This window comes from Platichthys flesus, chromosome 9, assembly GCF_949316205.1.
Source record: "Platichthys flesus chromosome 9, fPlaFle2.1, whole genome shotgun sequence".
NCBI classification, from domain to species: Eukaryota; Metazoa; Chordata; class Actinopteri; order Pleuronectiformes; family Pleuronectidae; genus Platichthys; species Platichthys flesus.
The window spans coordinates 13,073,518-13,093,679 of NC_084953.1; the positions used below are offsets into that span (position 1 = coordinate 13,073,518).

At 46.8% G+C, this 20,162-nt stretch overlaps 2 protein-coding genes across 2 annotated transcripts; both read left to right on the forward strand.

Annotated features, from left to right (window-relative positions):
- The first annotated feature begins 6,706 nt into the window (after positions 1–6,706).
- Positions 6,707–8,136, forward strand: LOC133961168 (uncharacterized). Its single transcript, XM_062396181.1, has 5 exons — positions 6,707–6,859; positions 6,962–7,300; positions 7,410–7,481; positions 7,641–7,739; positions 7,834–8,136. The coding sequence occupies exons 1-5, from the start codon at positions 6,811–6,813 to the stop codon at positions 8,013–8,015; spliced, it is 741 nt and encodes a 246-aa protein (XP_062252165.1). The 5' UTR covers positions 6,707–6,810; the 3' UTR covers positions 8,016–8,136.
- A 6,097-nt stretch (positions 8,137–14,233) lies between these two features.
- LOC133961190 (uncharacterized) lies at positions 14,234–15,663 on the forward strand. The gene is made up of 5 exons (XM_062396218.1): positions 14,234–14,386; positions 14,489–14,827; positions 14,937–15,008; positions 15,168–15,266; positions 15,361–15,663. Exons 1-5 carry the CDS (start codon positions 14,338–14,340, stop codon positions 15,540–15,542), a joined length of 741 nt encoding a protein of 246 aa, XP_062252202.1. The 5' UTR covers positions 14,234–14,337; the 3' UTR covers positions 15,543–15,663.
- Positions 15,664–20,162: the final 4,499 nt, after the last annotated feature.

A 20,162-nucleotide genomic window follows, 5' to 3' on the forward strand; every position in this document is an offset into this window, starting at 1 on the left:
TCTCCGGACCTGGAGCAGCTCGTGATCAGATGCCCACCTTATTACATCCCGAGGGAGTTTACATCGGTCGTTATAACAGCGGTGCACATTCTGCCACATAACGACGTCAGACCCTGGACGAGCTGCATGCGGTTATCAACAGGACTGAGACATCACGGCCCGAGGCTGCGGGTATGGTGGCCGATGATTTTAACAACGCAAAGATGAGGAAAGTCCTGCAGCGATACCATCATAACATAAGCTGTCCTAGGCGGGCTGCGAACCCACTCGACCATGTTCACACTCCCTACAGGAATGCGCATAAGTGGTGCTATGAAGACCTTCATCATCTACCATTGAACGGAGCAAACAACATCCAGCGGAGAAAGCAGAATCACGGGCTGACCGGCGCGAGGGAAATGTGCGGTCGGTGTGAACCGCCAGGCTGCTGCTCACCAGAGAGTCGCTCTGGGCGGCGCTTCGTGCGCTTCCGCGTCTGGTGTGAACACAGCGATCATTGCTGCCGGTCACAACTGTTCCTTGTAAAGTGTTTTAAGATCTGTTGGTGATGTTCCAGCCCGGTTTGGGGGGTGGGTATCCTTTGAGTTGAACCCATGTTTTCTCCTGTTTCTGGATGAGGACCCAGGTTAGGAACATGTCTTTTGGTTCCTTTAATTTCAGTAGGTTAGTTTAAGTTGTTCCCTTCAGGTGGTTTGGGTTTTCTGTTTTGCTGTTCGCCCCCCCTGAAGCCTCAGAGTTAACCACGGGGACATTCTGGGACCGATCCCATCAGTGTCGCTTCCATCATCGCTTTGCTCGCGTGTTCCCACAGGAGCTGATGTCCTGCGCGGATGCAACTTTCGTCCGTCCGCTCGCTTTATTCTCCCAGTAGACCGGCAGCGAGGACATCGCGTAAAACCCACAGCGCGAGTGTGACGCGGTCTGTTACAGTGAAACTTCCGCACTGTAAACAATTGTCATGTAAATGAACTTGTCTGTTTATTATTGTTTTAAATGAAATTCAACATAATCTCAAATACTGTACAATGTAACTGAATGTAATAGCAGCATGATGACAGTCAATTCCTATGAATTAAACTCCTCTTTAACAAAACCTTGGTTCCTGTGTTGATGTGATATTCTGAACAACGTCTACTGAATGAATGATTTCGGTTGATGAAATGCGCCAACTGAAATACTTGCAGATTTTTTGATAGAAAAAAAGTTGTCCATTACAGATGTAGATTTCGGAACATGACAGTTATCAGTCTGTTCACTGCATGTGATAAAACTAATGAACCTTGTAAAACACTTGAAGAAATGATGGATCTGGACACTGCAAACATTAGGACAAAACATTAATCCCACAAAGAGACTCTATAACACGTGATAATGAAATACAATATGAAAGATTCCTTTCTTTATTCATTTTGAATGGTCCTGGTAAAATAAGAGTTCCCTGATGTTCCCCCGGAGTAAATATTTCCGAGTATTCCCCCCCGCCTGATTAAGTGCCCCCCCCCCCCCCCCCCCATCCCCAAACCCACACACACAAACACACTACAAGCGCACAAGCAGTCAGACAGAGAAAGAGAGAGAGAGAGGGGGGGGGGGGGGGGTATGTAGACCATCATCATTTACCACGAACCCCTACATTGAACGGAGCATATACAACTGGAGCGGAGAAAGCAGAATCACGGGCCGACAGCCAGGCTGCTGAGCGCCAGAGAGTTGCGCGACGCTTCCGCATCTGGCGACGACTCGAAGAAAAAGAGCTGACGCAGAAAGCATCGGTGCAGAGCGCGATCACAGCCGAAGTGAACAGCGCCACTGATTCCATGGCGTGGATCCGGCTCGCGCCCTTTTGCCAGTCAGAATGCCGGTCAGAACGACTCCGTGTAAAGTGTCGTGAGATCGGTTGTTGAGGTTCCAGCCCGGTTTGGTTAAAACTCCCGAATTCTATATTTCCCGAATCCAAAGTCTACCTCCTGTGGAGACACCTTTGTTTCAATCATTATAGTCTCCGTCTATTCTCTCTGTGCTCCCCGTGTCGGTCTATCAGCACCGGTCACCATGTACGACATGAAGTATTGTGAACTCAGTGTGTTGATATCAATCCTCTATCCAACACGCGGCTGTAGACCCGCTCCGTCTTCCTCTGTCTCCGACGCGTCAGTCTCCAGAGCCACCGACTCGCGCTAGTTCGCTCCGACCAAACAGTACGCAGAACCAATGCGGATTCAACAGTTTACCTTCGGGAAGCGTCTCTCCAGACACGCCCCCCTGTGTGCCTCCGCCTCTCCAGACACGCCGCCCTTCGATCTGATTTGCCAAATGTTGGTCGATGGTCGAGGGAGGGCCTTACACAAATTCCGAATGTTAAATCCCGAGCATTACCTGTATAAAGCTTGCACTCTGCAGTCTGTCAGCGCAGGACATCAGCTCCTGTGGGAACACGCGAGAAAAGCGATGATGGAAGTGACACTGATGGGATCGGTCCCAGAATGTCCCCGTGGTTAACTCTGAGGCTTCAGGGGGGGCGAACAGCAAAACAGAAAACCCAAACCACCTGAAGGGAACAACTTAAACTAACCTACTGAAATTAAAGGAACCAAAAGACATGTTCCTAACCTGGGTCCTCATCCAGAAACAGGAGAAAACATGGGTTCAACTCAAATGATACCCACCCCCCAAACCGGGCTGGAACATCACCAACAGATCTTAACATTACAAAAAGGCAGTCTGACTTTTTGTAATGTGATGGTGTTCACGGAGACTTGGCTCGATCCCGGACTCCGCAATGGTTCCCGAGGGGGTCTCCATTCACCGCCAGGACCGGACAACAAACTCGGGGAAGAGCAAGGGAGGAGGTGTCTGCTGCATGGAGAACAATGTGTGGTGCTCAGATGTGGAGATTATTTCTTCGGGCTGTTCTCCGGACCTGGAGCAGCTCGTGATCAGATGCCCACCTTATTACATCCCGAGGGAGTTTACATCGGTCGTTATAACAGCGGTGCACATTCTGCCACATAACGACGTCAGACCCTGGACGAGCTGCATGCGGTTATCAACAGGACTGAGACATCACGGCCCGAGGCTGCGGGTATGGTGGCCGATGATTTTAACAACGCAAAGATGAGGAAAGTCCTGCAGCGATACCATCATAACATAAGCTGTCCTAGGCGGGCTGCGAACCCACTCGACCATGTTCACACTCCCTACAGGAATGCGCATAAGTGGTGCTATGAAGACCTTCATCATCTACCATTGAACGGAGCAAACAACATCCAGCGGAGAAAGCAGAATCACGGGCTGACCGGCGCGAGGGAAATGTGCGGTCGGTGTGAACCGCCAGGCTGCTGCTCACCAGAGAGTCGCTCTGGGCGGCGCTTCGTGCGCTTCCGCGTCTGGTGTGAACACAGCGATCATTGCTGCCGGTCACAACTGTTCCTTGTAAAGTGTTTTAAGATCTGTTGGTGATGTTCCAGCCCGGTTTGGGGGGTGGGTATCCTTTGAGTTGAACCCATGTTTTCTCCTGTTTCTGGATGAGGACCCAGGTTAGGAACATGTCTTTTGGTTCCTTTAATTTCAGTAGGTTAGTTTAAGTTGTTCCCTTCAGGTGGTTTGGGTTTTCTGTTTTGCTGTTCGCCCCCCCTGAAGCCTCAGAGTTAACCACGGGGACATTCTGGGACCGATCCCATCAGTGTCGCTCCCATCATCGCTTTGCTCGCGTGTTCCCACAGGAGCTGATGTTCTGCGCGGATGCAACTTTCGTCCGTCCGCTCGCTTTATTCACCCAGTAGACCGGCGGCGAGGACATCGCGTAAAACCCACAGCGCGAGTGTGACGCGGTCTGTTACAGTGACACTTCCGCACTGTAAACAATTGTCATGTAAATTAACTTGTCTGTTTATTATTGTTTTAAAGGAAATTCAACATAATCTCAAATACTGTACAATGTAATTGAATGTAATAGCAGCATGATGACAGTCAATTCCTATGAATTAAACTCCTCTTTAACAAAACCTTGGTTCCTGTGTTGATGTGATATTCTGAACAACGTCTACTGAATGAATGATTTCGGTTGATGAAATGCGCCAACTGAAATACTTGCAGATTTTTTGATAGAAAAAAAGTTGTCCATTACAGATGTAGATTTCGGAACATGACAGTTATCAGTCTGTTCACTGCATGTGATAAAACTAATGAACCTTGTAAAACACTTGAAGAAATGATGCATCACTGCAAGTAATAGGACAAAACATGAATCCCACAAAGAGAATCTATAAAACGTGATGATGAAATACAATATGAAAGATTCCTTTCTTTATTCATTTTGAATGGTCCTGGTAAAATAAGAGTGCCTCTATCAGACGAATCTTTATTAAAACTATTAATTCAACAACACATTGGCAGGATACACTGTCCTCTGAACCCTGTCATCAGAACATGGTTTCTGAGGCATCGTGTGTGAAGCACCGACGGTGGGAGCTCTGCAACTTCATTACATGGAAGATCAACACGTGACATTGATGAAGTAAATACATCCAAATACTGATCCAAATTTCTAACAGAGAGAATTAAAGTGGAGGAAATAGGGTCTGCGCAGTTCCTGTTTTACAGTCACCTTAAAAGGCTTAAGAGATCAATTCTTACTATGGTATATATACATGTGCCCTCGGACAAGTGAGTATGTTCCCTTTTGTGTATATGGAAAGGAGGCTTACACACATTTGAAGGGAAATAATTCATATTTAGGGGACAGGAGAACAAGTATATGATTACATGTACAAAATTAAAGAGACAAATTGACAAAGACCTGGAGAGAGAGCTCTCACTGACCTATATGAAAGTACACTCAAAGTCTATTAGGTTGATTGAGACAGATTTCTTCTGAATGTCTCTCCCTGTCCTCTTGGGGACGAGTCCCACAAACGGCTCTTGTTCCTCTTGATTCAGAAGAAGCAGCAGAACACAGGAATCTGAGATTAGAGGTTGGATAAATACAGTCTCTGATATATGATGTCAAGTGTTTATGAAGATAGGCTTGGAAATATTTGCGAACAAATCTACTCAGTACTTGTGTTAAACAAATAAAGTGTTCAATCACATAAACCTAGGCTTCTAAATTTAAATATCAGAGGTCGGGTTGTAACAATTCATCTTGCTGTAAAGGAGCACGGGTGGATCTGTCACGCTGTGTTCGGCGCCCCGACTGACCATCTTAGAACAAACGAATGAACATGAAATAATATATATAATAACGAAATTGTAACAATTGTATAAATTGTGTTCCTTCAATTAAGTCAGGTCCAGGGATCAGAAGAGCCGGCTGCAGGACCTGATCTCTCGCTAAGATCCTCACTGATCTGGAGCTGATGTCCTGTGCAGATAAAAGTACAGAGTGCAACCTTTTATCCTCGTAACGTTCGGGATTTACACTCACCGGGGATTTGTATAAGGCCCTCCCTCGACTCAGATTCGGCAAATCAGATCACTTCAGTTTTCCCTACCTTCCTATAGGCAGAAACTCAAACGTGACATACCGGTGACACACCATTCAGTGGTGGACCGACCAATATCGACAGGAAACTGCTAAACTGTGTTGGAACCCTCTGCGACAATGTGAACATCACATCTGAATAACATGGGAGCGGAAAGGAGGCGCACAGGTTTGCTCGGGGCTGCGCATCGCTCGGGGAAACACACTGGGAAATGATTTTAAACGAAATTAATGACATATTATATATCAATTATCAAATATCTGTCCCGTACTATAGAGTTCCCTGCTGTTCCCCCGGAGTTAAAATTGCCGAGTTTTTCCCCTCGCATGATTAAATGCCCCCCTCCCACACAAACACACTACTGGCACACAAGCAGTCAGACAGAGAAAGAGAGAGGGGGGGGGGTGCTATGAAGACCATCATCATTTACCACGAACCCCTACATTGAACGGAGCATATACAACCGGAGCGGAGAAAGCAGAATCACGGGCCGGCAGCCAGGCTGCTGCACGCCAGAGAGTTGCGCGACTCTTCCGCATCTGGCGACAACTCGAAGAAAAAGAGCTGACGCAGAAAGCATCGGTGCAGAGCGCGATCACAGCCGAAGTGAACAGCGCCACTGAGTTCCATGGCTTGAACACGGCGGGACGCGCCCTGTTGCCAGTTAGACTGCATGTCAGAACGACTCCGTGTAAAGTGTCGTGAGATCGGTTGTTGAGGTTCCAGCCCGGTTTGGTAAAAACTCCCGAATTCTATATTTCCCAAATACAAAGTCTACCTCCTGTGGAGACACCTTTGTTTCAATCATTATAGTCTCCGTCTATTCTCTCTGTGTTCCCCGTGTCAGTCTCTCAGCACCGGTCACCATGTACGACATGAAGTGTTGTGAACTCAGTGTGTTGATATCAATCCTCTTTCCAACACGCGGCTGTAGACCCGCTCCGTCCTCCTCTGTGTCCGACGCGTCGCTCTCTAGAGCCGCAGAAACGCGCTGGTTCGCTCCAACCGAAAATTACGCAGAACCAATGCGGATTCAACAGTTTACCTTCGAGAAGCGTCTCTCCAGACACGCCCCCTGTGTATCTCCGACATTCCATTCATGTGATCAATCTGCGATGTGATTGGCCCAATGTGAGTCGAGGGAGGGCCTTCCCGATTTTTTAACCGAACATTACGAGTATAAAAGGTTGCACTCTGCATTTTTACCTGCACAGGACATCAGCTCTACGTCAGTGAGGATCATAGAGAGAGAACAGGAAGTGCAGCCGGCTCTTCAGATCCATATACGGGTTTGGTACAATCTGTGCCGCGGACAAAACTCTGGAAAATGAACAAGACTCTGTTCACTTTACTGCTCATTGTCCCACTTGTCTCTGGTGAGTTTATTAATTCAAGTTCACACTGACACCACATCTGCCCTGATAGGCATCAGCTCTGTGTGATGTTAACAGGACTAATCGTTTTCTGTGTTTTCTCAGGTGGATCTCATCCCACATGTTCGAGTCTCTCATTAACGGTGGAAGAAGGTGAAGACGTGAGTCTTTGGTGTGGACTTGTTCCCTTGGTCAACTTGATGAATTACACAGTGGAAGTTACAAGAACTGACATCAGCCAGTATGTCCTCCTGTATCGAGACAGAAGAGTCCTCCTCAACGCCCAGATGAAGCAGTACAGACACAGAACCACACTGGACCACAAAGGCCTGATCATGGGAAACATCTCAGTGCAGATCTCCTCTGTGAAGATGTCTGACAGAGGAGATTACACATGTTTGATCCCCAAACTGAAACCCAGGTGCATCATCACCCTGCATGTTGGTAAGAATCCTGAACTCATGCCTGTGGACATGACAGTGGAAAAACGGCAGATTGTGAGTGAACGTGATGTGAGAAAGTTCTCAACCTGTTTGTATCTCCTGTGAAACAGTGGAACACAGGAACCACGTCAGTGCTGCGCCTCATCTGGAGAACAACTCCACATCCAACCAGCCGGGGAAAGGTATCTGAGTCTTGCCTTTAACTCACTTTCCACTTCATCCTCTGTTCTTTTGTGTTTGAGTCCAGAGCTGTAAACCACAGAGGAATTGTCAGAATGAGTCACTGTCATGTTGGTGAATAGAAGATCAATCTCCTTTCTGTTCGCCCTTCACTCCTGCAGGTGCTGTTCCAGCCATTGCTGCTGTGGTCCTCTGTGTTCTTCTTTCTCTTGGTGCTCTCCTGTGTGTGGACTTCCTCAGACTGAGAAGTGGAAGAAACAGTAAGTGACCGTTTCTGCTCTGTAGCATTTTACTTTCAGTGCATTTACTCCAGTTTTGTTTGAGCTTTAACAAGTGTCTCAAAACCACTTTCAGGTCTCACAGGGAATTGTGTGATGAGATGCAGAGGACAAAAGCACCAAGATCCCTTCAATGGTTACCGTGCTGCGACCGGATCGGGTCCAGTCTACATCCAGGAGATGGTCCAAACGGATGAAATGAGAGGAACAGGCCCCTGTGAGATGCGAGCACAGACTTCCCCTCACTTGGAGCATTAAAGAGAGATTATTGAACTGAATGAAGTTGATGATGAAATGAAACGACTTCTATAACAAATGTTCACTGCTGTTGACACTTTAAAAGTATGTATTAGATATACGTGATGAAGGGTCTGCTTAACCTCTATTAAAATGTTGAAGCCACAGTTCATGTGATTGAACCGTTTATTTGTTTAACAGAAGTAGTGAGTGCATTGTACAAGGAACCTTTCCTTATAAATCAAACAGGACACTTTGGTGAATTAAGGTTTTCAGTCATCAAGTGTTGTCTTAAGACACATAATCAAAGTATTAACTCATATCTTAACTATCAATGATTGAATGGACTCAAACCAAAAGGTAAAAGGCCTGTGATTAATTTTAAATTCCAACAACACGTTCATCAAAGTGTTCTTGTGTGATTACAATTCTGACTGTTACATTCTGTTTCTATTAAAACAGCACTGTGCTGTAGAAAACAATGCATTCTGGGAAATATTTATGAACATTGCACTATACTGCAAACAGCATTGCATTCTGGGGGTGATGTCAGAATCAACGGCAGAGAGGTCCTGCAGAAAGGAATGCTGCTATATTTGTCGAAGACACATGTGGAACCCAAAGTGGTGAAGCCAACAATGGACCTTCTCTAGAGGATGATCCATCTGATTCCTATGAATTAAACTCCTCTTTAACAAAACCTTGGTTCCTGTGTTGATGTGATATTCTGAACAACGTCTACTGAATGAATGATTTCGGTTGATGAAATGCGCCAACTGAAATACTTGCAGATTTTTTGATAGAAAAAAAGTTGTCCATTCCAGATGTAGATTTCGGAACATGACAGTTATCAGTCTGTTCACTGCATGTGATAAAACTAATGAACCTTGTAAAACACTTGAAGAAATGATGCATCTTGACACTGCAAGTATTAGGACAAAACATTAATCCCACAAAGAGACTCTATTACACGTGATAATGAAATACAATATGAAAGATTCCTTTCTTTATTCATTTTGAATGGTCCTGGTAAAATAAGAGTTCCCTGATGTTCCCCCGGAGTTAATATTTCCGAGTCCCCCCCCCCCGATTAAGTAGGGGGGGGGGGGGGGGATGATGGACTATGTAGACCATCATCATTTACCACGAACCCCTACATTGAACGGAGCATATACAACTGGAGCGGAGAAAGCAGAATCACGGGCCGACAGCCAGGCTGCTGAGCGCCAGAGAGTTGCGCGACGCTTCCGCATCTGGCGACGACTCGAAGAAAAAGAGCTGACGCAGAAAGCATCGGTGCAGAGCGCGATCACAGCCGAAGTGAACAGCGCCACTGAGTTCCATGGCGTGGATCCGGCGGGACGCGCCCTTTTGCCAGTCAGAATGCCGGTCAGAACGACTCCGTGTAAAGTGTCGTGAGATCGGTTGTTGAGGTTCCAGCCCGGTTTGGTTAAAACTCCCGAATTCTATATTTCCCGAATCCAAAGTCTACCTCCTGTGGAGATACCTTTGTTTCAATCATTATAGTCCCCGTCTATTCTCTCTGTGCTCCCCGTGTCAGTCTATCAGCACCGGTCACCATGTACGACATGAAGTATTGTGAACTCAGTGTGTTGATATCAATCCTCTATCCAACACGCGGCTGTAGACCCGCTCCGTCTTCCTCTGTGTCCGACGCGTCGCTCTCTAGAGCCGCCGACACGCGCTGGTTCGCTCCGACCAAACAGTACGCAGAACCAATGCGGATTCAACAGTTTACCTTCGAGAAGCGTCTCTCCAGACACGCCCCCCTGTGTGCCTCCGCCTCTCCAGACACGCCGCCCTTCGATCTGATTTGCCAAATGTTGGTCGATGGTCGAGGGAGGGCCTTACACAAATTCCGAATGTTAAATCCCGAGCATTACCTGTATAAAGCTTGCACTCTGCAGTCTGTCAGCGCAGGACATCAGCTCCTGTGGGGACACGCGAGCAAAGCGATGATGGAAGTGACACTGATGGGATCGGTCCCAGAATGTCCCCGTGGTTAACTCTGAGGCTTCAGGGGGGGCGAACAGCAAAACAGAAAACCCAAACCACCTGAAGGGAACAACTTTAACTAACCTACTGAAATTAAAGGAACCAAAAGACATGTTCCTAACCTGGGTCCTCATCCAGAAACAGGAGAAAACATGGGTTCAACTCAAATGATACCCACCCCCCAAACCGGGCTGGAACATCAATAACAGATCTTAACATTACAAAAAGGCAGTCTGACTTTTTGTAATGTGATGGTGTTCACGGAGACTTGGCTCGATCCCGGACTCCGCAATGGTTCCCGAGGGGGTCTCCATTCACCGCCAGGACCGGACAACAAACTCGGGGAAGAGCAAGGGAGGAGGTGTCTGCTGCATGGAGAACAATGTGTGGTGCTCAGATGTGGAGATTATTTCTTCGGGCTGTTCTCCGGACCTGGAGCAGCTCGTGATCAGATGCCCACCTTATTACATCCCGAGGGAGTTTACATCGGTTGTTATAACAGCGGTGCACATTCTGCCACATAACGACGTCAGACCCTGGACGAGCTGCATGCGGTTATCAACAGGACTGAGACATCACGGCCCGAGGCTGCGGGTATGGTGGCCGATGATTTTAACAACGCAAAGATGAGGAAAGTCCTGCAGCGATACCATCATAACATAAGCTGTCCTAGGCGGGCTGCGAACCCACTCGACCATGTTCACACTCCCTACAGGAATGCGCATAAGTGGTGCTATGAAGACCATCATCATCTACCATTGAACGGAGCAAACAACATCCAGCGGAGAAAGCAGAATCACGGGCTGACCGGCGCGAGGGAAATGTGCGGTCGGTGTGAACCGCCAGGCTGCTGCTCACCAGAGAGTCGCTCTGGGCGGCGCTTCGTGCGCTTCCGCGTCTGGTGTGAACACAGCGATCATTGCTGCCGGTCACAACTGTTCCCTGTAAAGTGTTTTAAGATCTGTTGGTGATGTTCCAGCCCGGTTTGGGGGGTGGGTATCCTTTGAGTTGAACCCATGTTTTCTCCTGTTTCTGGATGAGGACCCAGGTTAGGAACATGTCTTTTGGTTCCTTTAATTTCAGTAGGTTAGTTTAAGTTGTTCCCTTCAGGTGGTTTGGGTTTTCTGTTTTGCTGTTCGCCCCCCCTGAAGCCTCAGAGTTAACCACGGGGACATTCTGGGACCGATCCCATCAGTGTCGCTTCCATCATCGCTTTGCTCGCGTGTTCCCACAGGAGCTGATGTCCTGCGCGGATGCAACTTTCGTCCGTCCGCTCGCTTTATTCTCCCAGTAGACCGGCGGCGAGGACATCGCGTAAAACCCACAGCGCGAGTGTGACGCGGTCTGTTACAGTGAAACTTCCGCACTGTAAACAATTGTCATGTAAATGAACTTGTCTGTTTATTATTGGTTTAAATGAAATTCAACATAATCTCAAATACTGTACAATGTAACTGAATGTAATAGCAGCATGATGACAGTCAATTCCTATGAATTAAACTCCTCTTTAATAAAACCTTGGTTCCTGTGTTGATGTGATATTCTGAACAACGTCTACTGAATGAATGATTTCGGTTGATGAAATGCGCCAACTGAAATACTTGCAGATTTTTTGATAGAAAAAAAGTTGTCCATTACAGATGTAGATTTCGGAACATGACAGTTATCAGTCTGTTCACTGCATGTGATAAAACTAATGAACCTTGTAAAACACTTGAAGAAATTATGCATCTGGACACTGCAAGTATTAGGACAAAACATTAATCCCACAAAGAGACTCTATAAAACGTGATGATGAAATACAATATGAAAGATTCCTTTCTTTATTCATTTTGAATGGTCCTGGTAAAATAAGAGTGCCTCTATCAGACGAATCTTTATTAAAACTATTAATTCAACAACACATTGGCAGGATACACTGTCCTCTGAACCCTGTCATCAGAACATGGTTTCTGAGGCATCGTGTGTGAAGCACCGACGGTGGGAGCTCTGCAACTTCATTACATGGAAGATCAACACGTGACATTGATGAAGTAAATACATCCAAATACTGATCCAAATTTCTAACAGAGAGAATTAAAGTGGAGGAAATAGGGTCTGCGCAGTTCCTGTTTTACAGTCACCTTAAAAGGCTTAAGAGATCAATTCTTACTATGGTATATATACATGTGCCCTCGGACAAGTGAGTATGTTCCCTTTTGTGTATATGGAAAGGAGGCTTACACACATTTGAAGGGAAATAATTCATATTTAGGGGACAGGAGAACAAGTATATGATTACATGTACAAAATTAAAGAGACAAATTGACAAAGACCTGGAGAGAGAGCTCTCACTGACCTATATGAAAGTACACTCAAAGTCTATTAGGTTGATTGAGACAGATTTCTTCTGAATGTCTCTCCCTGTCCTCTTGGGGACGAGTCCCACAAACGGCTCTTGTTCCTCTTGATTCAGAAGAAGCAGCAGAACACAGGAATCTGAGATTAGAGGTTGGATAAATACAGTCTCTGATATATGATGTCAAGTGTTTATGAAGATAGGCTTGGAAATATTTGCGAACAAATCTACTCAGTACTTGTGTTAAACAAATAAAGTGTTCAATCACATAAACCTAGGCTTCTAAATTTAAATATCAGAGGTCGGGTTGTAACAATTCATCTTGCTGTAAAGGAGCACGGGTGGATCTGTCACGCTGTGTTCGGCGCCCCGACTGACCATCTTAGAACAAACGAATGAACATGAAATAATATATATAATAACGAAATTGTAACAATTGTATAAATTGTGTTCCTTCAATTAAGTCAGGTCCAGGGATCAGAAGAGCCGGCTGCAGGACCTGATCTCTCGCTAAGATCCTCACTGATCTGGAGCTGATGTCCTGTGCAGATAAAAGTACAGAGTGCAACCTTTTATCCTCGTAACGTTCGGGATTTACACTCACCGGGGATTTGTATAAGGCCCTCCCTCGACTCAGATTCGGCAAATCAGATCACTTCAGTTTTCCCTACCTTCCTATAGGCAGAAACTCAAACGTGACATACCGGTGACACACCATTCAGTGGTGGACCGACCAATATCGACAGGAAACTGCTAAACTGTGTTGGAACCCTCTGCGACAATGTGAACATCACATCTGAATAACATGGGAGCGGAAAGGAGGCGCACAGGTTTGCTCGGGGCTGCGCATCGCTCGGGGAAACACACTGGGAAATGATTTTAAACGAAATTAATGACATATTATATATCAATTATCAAATATCTGTCCCGTACTATAGAGTTCCCTGCTGTTCCCCCGGAGTTAAAATTGCCGAGTTTTTCCCCTCGCATGATTAAATGCCCCCCTCCCACACAAACACACTACTGGCACACAAGCAGTCAGACAGAGAAAGAGAGAGGGGGGGGGGTGCTATGAAGACCATCATCATTTACCACGAACCCCTACATTGAACGGAGCATATACAACCGGAGCGGAGAAAGCAGAATCACGGGCCGGCAGCCAGGCTGCTGCACGCCAGAGAGTTGCGCGACTCTTCCGCATCTGGCGACAACTCGAAGAAAAAGAGCTGACGCAGAAAGCATCGGTGCAGAGCGCGATCACAGCCGAAGTGAACAGCGCCACTGAGTTCCATGGCTTGAACACGGCGGGACGCGCCCTGTTGCCAGTTAGACTGCATGTCAGAACGACTCCGTGTAAAGTGTCGTGAGATCGGTTGTTGAGGTTCCAGCCCGGTTTGGTAAAAACTCCCGAATTCTATATTTCCCAAATACAAAGTCTACCTCCTGTGGAGACACCTTTGTTTCAATCATTATAGTCTCCGTCTATTCTCTCTGTGTTCCCCGTGTCAGTCTCTCAGCACCGGTCACCATGTACGACATGAAGTGTTGTGAACTCAGTGTGTTGATATCAATCCTCTTTCCAACACGCGGCTGTAGACCCGCTCCGTCCTCCTCTGTGTCCGACGCGTCGCTCTCTAGAGCCGCAGAAACGCGCTGGTTCGCTCCAACCGAAAATTACGCAGAACCAATGCGGATTCAACAGTTTACCTTCGAGAAGCGTCTCTCCAGACACGCCCCCTGTGTATCTCCGACATTCCATTCATGTGATCAATCTGCGATGTGATTGGCCCAATGTGAGTCGAGGGAGGGCCTTCCCGATTTTTTAACCGAACATTACGAGTATAAAAGGTTGCACTCTGCATTTTTACCTGCACAGGACATCAGCTCTACGTCAGTGAGGATCATAGAGAGAGAACAGGAAGTGCAGCCGGCTCTTCAGATCCATATACGGGTTTGGTACAATCTGTGCCGCGGACAAAACTCTGGAAAATGAACAAGACTCTGTTCACTTTACTGCTCATTGTCCCACTTGTCTCTGGTGAGTTTATTAATTCAAGTTCACACTGACACCACATCTGCCCTGATAGGCATCAGCTCTGTGTGATGTTAACAGGACTAATCGTTTTCTGTGTTTTCTCAGGTGGATCTCATCCCACATGTTCGAGTCTCTCATTAACGGTGGAAGAAGGTGAAGACGTGAGTCTTTGGTGTGGACTTGTTCCCTTGGTCAACTTGATGAATTACACAGTGGAAGTTACAAGAACTGACATCAGCCAGTATGTCCTCCTGTATCGAGACAGAAGAGTCCTCCTCAACGCCCAGATGAAGCAGTACAGACACAGAACCACACTGGACCACAAAGGCCTGATCATGGGAAACATCTCAGTGCAGATCTCCTCTGTGAAGATGTCTGACAGAGGAGATTACACATGTTTGATCCCCAAACTGAAACCCAGGTGCATCATCACCCTGCATGTTGGTAAGAATCCTGAACTCATGCCTGTGGACATGACAGTGGAAAAACGGCAGATTGTGAGTGAACGTGATGTGAGAAAGTTCTCAACCTGTTTGTATCTCCTGTGAAACAGTGGAACACAGGAACCACGTCAGTGCTGCGCCTCATCTGGAGAACAACTCCACATCCAACCAGCCGGGGAAAGGTATCTGAGTCTTGCCTTTAACTCACTTTCCACTTCATCCTCTGTTCTTTTGTGTTTGAGTCCAGAGCTGTAAACCACAGAGGAATTGTCAGAATGAGTCACTGTCATGTTGGTGAATAGAAGATCAATCTCCTTTCTGTTCGCCCTTCACTCCTGCAGGTGCTGTTCCAGCCATTGCTGCTGTGGTCCTCTGTGTTCTTCTTTCTCTTGGTGCTCTCCTGTGTGTGGACTTCCTCAGACTGAGAAGTGGAAGAAACAGTAAGTGACCGTTTCTGCTCTGTAGCATTTTACTTTCAGTGCATTTACTCCAGTTTTGTTTGAGCTTTAACAAGTGTCTCAAAACCACTTTCAGGTCTCACAGGGAATTGTGTGATGAGATGCAGAGGACAAAAGCACCAAGATCCCTTCAATGGTTACCGTGCTGCGACCGGATCGGGTCCAGTCTACATCCAGGAGATGGTCCAAACGGATGAAATGAGAGGAACAGGCCCCTGTGAGATGCGAGCACAGACTTCCCCTCACTTGGAGCATTAAAGAGAGATTATTGAACTGAATGAAGTTGATGATGAAATGAAACGACTTCTATAACAAATGTTCACTGCTGTTGACACTTTAAAAGTATGTATTAGATATACGTGATGAAGGGTCTGCTTAACCTCTATTAAAATGTTGAAGCCACAGTTCATGTGATTGAACCGTTTATTTGTTTAACAGAAGTAGTGAGTGCATTGTACAAGGAACCTTTCCTTATAAATCAAACAGGACACTTTGGTGAATTAAGGTTTTCAGTCATCAAGTGTTGTCTTAAGACACATAATCAAAGTATTAACTCATATCTTAACTATCAATGATTGAATGGACTCAAACCAAAAGGTAAAAGGCCTGTGATTAATTTTAAATTCCAACAACACGTTCATCAAAGTGTTCTTGTGTGATTACAATTCTGACTGTTACATTCTGTTTCTATTAAAACAGCACTGTGCTGTAGAAAACAATGCATTCTGGGAAATATTTATGAACATTGCACTATACTGCAAACAGCATTGCATTCTGGGGGTGATGTCAGAATCAACGGCAGAGAGGTCCTGCAGAAAGGAATGCTGCTATATTTGTCGAAGACACATGTGGAACCCAAAGTGGTGAAGCCAACAATGGACCTTCTCTAGAGGATGATCCATCTGATTCCTATGAATTAAACTCCTCTTTAACAAAACCTTGGTTCCTGTGTTGATGTGATATTCTGAACAACGTCTACTGAATGAATGATTTCGGTTGATGAAATGCGCCAACTGAAATACTTGCAGATTTTTTGATAGAAAAAAAGTTGTCCATTCCAGATGTAGATTTCGGAACATGACAGTTATCAGTCTGTTCACTGCATGTGATAAAACTAATGAACCTTGTAAAACACTTGAAGAAATGATGCATCTTGACACTGCAAGTATTAGGACAAAACATTAATCCCACAAAGAGACTCTATTACACGTGATAATGAAATACAATATGAAAGATTCCTTTCTTTATTCATTTTGAATGGTCCTGGTAAAATAAGAGTTCCCTGATGTTCCCCCGGAGTTAATATTTCCGAGTCCCCCCCCCCCGATTAAGTAGGGGGGGGGGGGGGGGGATGATGGACTATGTAGACCATCATCATTTACCACGAACCCCTACATTGAACGGAGCATATACAACTGGAGCGGAGAAAGCAGAATCACGGGCCGACAGCCAGGCTGCTGAGCGCCAGAGAGTTGCGCGACGCTTCCGCATCTGGCGACGACTCGAAGAAAAAGAGCTGACGCAGAAAGCATCGGTGCAGAGCGCGATCACAGCCGAAGTGAACAGCGCCACTGAGTTCCATGGCGTGGATCCGGCGGGACGCGCCCTTTTGCCAGTCAGAATGCCGGTCAGAACGACTCCGTGTAAAGTGTCGTGAGATCGGTTGTTGAGGTTCCAGCCCGGTTTGGTTAAAACTCCCGAATTCTATATTTCCCGAATCCAAAGTCTACCTCCTGTGGAGATACCTTTGTTTCAATCATTATAGTCCCCGTCTATTCTCTCTGTGCTCCCCGTGTCAGTCTATCAGCACCGGTCACCATGTACGACATGAAGTATTGTGAACTCAGTGTGTTGATATCAATCCTCTATCCAACACGCGGCTGTAGACCCGCTCCGTCTTCCTCTGTGTCCGACGCGTCGCTCTCTAGAGCCGCCGACACGCGCTGGTTCGCTCCGACCAAACAGTACGCAGAACCAATGCGGATTCAACAGTTTACCTTCGAGAAGCGTCTCTCCAGACACGCCCCCCTGTGTGCCTCCGCCTCTCCAGACACGCCGCCCTTCGATCTGATTTGCCAAATGTTGGTCGATGGTCGAGGGAGGGCCTTACACAAATTCCGAATGTTAAATCCCGAGCATTACCTGTATAAAGCTTGCACTCTGCAGTCTGTCAGCGCAGGACATCAGCTCCTGTGGGGACACGCGAGCAAAGCGATGATGGAAGTGACACTGATGGGATCGGTCCCAGAATGTCCCCGTGGTTAACTCTGAGGCTTCAGGGGGGGCGAACAGCAAAACAGAAAACCCAAACCACCTGAAGGGAACAACTTTAACTAACCTACTGAAATTAAAGGAACCAAAAGACATGTTCCTAACCTGGGTCCTCATCCAGAAACAGGAGAAAACATGGGTTCAACTCAAATGATACCCACCCCCCAAACCGGGCTGGAACATCAATAACAGATCTTAACATTACAAAAAGGCAGTCTGACTTTTTGTAATGTGATGGTGTTCACGGAGACTTGGCTCGATCCCGGACTCCGCAATGGTTCCCGAGGGGGTCTCCATTCACCGCCAGGACCGGACAACAACCTCGGGGAAGAGCAAGGGAGGAGGTGTCTGCTGCATGGAGAACAATGTGTGGTGCTCAGATGTGGAGATTATTTCTTCGGGCTGTTCTCCGGACCTGGAGCAGCTCGTGATCAGATGCCCACCTTATTACATCCCGAGGGAGTTTACATCGGTTGTTATAACAGCGGTGCACATTCTGCCACATAACGACGTCAGACCCTGGACGAGCTGCATGCGGTTATCAACAGGACTGAGACATCACGGCCCGAGGCTGCGGGTATGGTGGCCGATGATTTTAACAACGCAAAGATGAGGAAAGTCCTGCAGCGATACCATCATAACATAAGCTGTCCTAGGCGGGCTGCGAACCCACTCGACCATGTTCACACTCCCTACAGGAATGCGCATAAGTGGTGCTATGAAGACCATCATCATCTACCATTGAACGGAGCAAACAACATCCAGCGGAGAAAGCAGAATCACGGGCTGACCGGCGCGAGGGAAATGTGCGGTCGGTGTGAACCGCCAGGCTGCTGCTCACCAGAGAGTCGCTCTGGGCGGCGCTTCGTGCGCTTCCGCGTCTGGTGTGAACACAGCGATCATTGCTGCCGGTCACAACTGTTCCCTGTAAAGTGTTTTAAGATCTGTTGGTGATGTTCCAGCCCGGTTTGGGGGGTGGGTATCCTTTGAGTTGAACCCATGTTTTCTCCTGTTTCTGGATGAGGACCCAGGTTAGGAACATGTCTTTTGGTTCCTTTAATTTCAGTAGGTTAGTTTAAGTTGTTCCCTTCAGGTGGTTTGGGTTTTCTGTTTTGCTGTTCGCCCCCCCTGAAGCCTCAGAGTTAACCACGGGGACATTCTGGGACCGATCCCATCAGTGTCGCTTCCATCATCGCTTTGCTCGCGTGTTCCCACAGGAGCTGATGTCCTGCGCGGATGCAACTTTCGTCCGTCCGCTCGCTTTATTCTCCCAGTAGACCGGCGGCGAGGACATCGCGTAAAACCCACAGCGCGAGTGTGACGCGGTCTGTTACAGTGAAACTTCCGCACTGTAAACAATTGTCATGTAAATGAACTTGTCTGTTTATTATTGGTTTAAATGAAATTCAACATAATCTCAAATACTGTACAATGTAACTGAATGTAATAGCAGCATGATGACAGTCAATTCCTATGAATTAAACTCCTCTTTAATAAAACCTTGGTTCCTGTGTTGATGTGATATTCTGAACAACGTCTACTGAATGAATGATTTCGGTTGATGAAATGCGCCAACTGAAATACTTGCAGATTTTTTGATAGAAAAAAAGTTGTCCATTACAGATGTAGATTTCGGAACATGACAGTTATCAGTCTGTTCACTGCATGTGATAAAACTAATGAACCTTGTAAAACACTTGAAGAAATTATGCATCTGGACACTGCAAGTATTAGGACAAAACATTAATCCCACAAAGAGACTCTATAACACGTGATAATGAAATACAATATGAAAGATTCCTTTCTTTATTCATTTTGAATGGTCCTGGTAAAATAAGAGTTCCCTGATGTTCCCCCGGAGTAAATATTTCCGAGTATTCCCCCCCGCCTGATTAAGTGCCCCCCCCCCCCCCCATCCCCAAACCCACACACACAAACACACTACAAGCACACAAGCAGTCAGACAGAGAAAGAGAGAGAGAGAGAGGGGGGGGGGGGGCTATGTAGACCATCATCATTTACCACGAACCCCTACATTGAACGGAGCATATACAACTGGAGCGGAGAAAGCAGAATCACGGGCCGACAGCCAGGCTGCTGCGCGCCAGAGAGTTGCGCGACGCTTCCGCATCTGGCGACAACTCGAAGAAAAAAGAGCTGACGCAGAAAGCATCGGTGCAGAGCGCGATCACAGCCGAAGTGAACAGCGCCACTGAGTTCCATGGCGTGGATCCGGCGGGACGCGCCCTGTTGCCAGTCAGAATGCCGGTCAGAACGAATCCGTGTAAAGTGTCGTGAGATCGGTTGTTGATGTTCCAGCCCGGTTTGGTAAAAACTCCCGAATTCTATATTTCCCAAATACAAAGTCTACCTCCTGTGGAGATACCTTTGTTTCAAACATTATAGTCTCCGTCTCTTCTCTCTGTGCTCCCCGTGTCGGTCTATCAGCACCGGTCACCATGTACGACATCAAGTGTTGTGAACTCAGTGGTTTGATATCAATCCTCTTTCCAACACGCGGCTGTAGACCCGCTCCGTCTTCCTCTGTCTCCGACGCGTCGCTCTCCAGAGCCGCTGTCACGCGCTAGTTCGCTCCGACCGAAAATT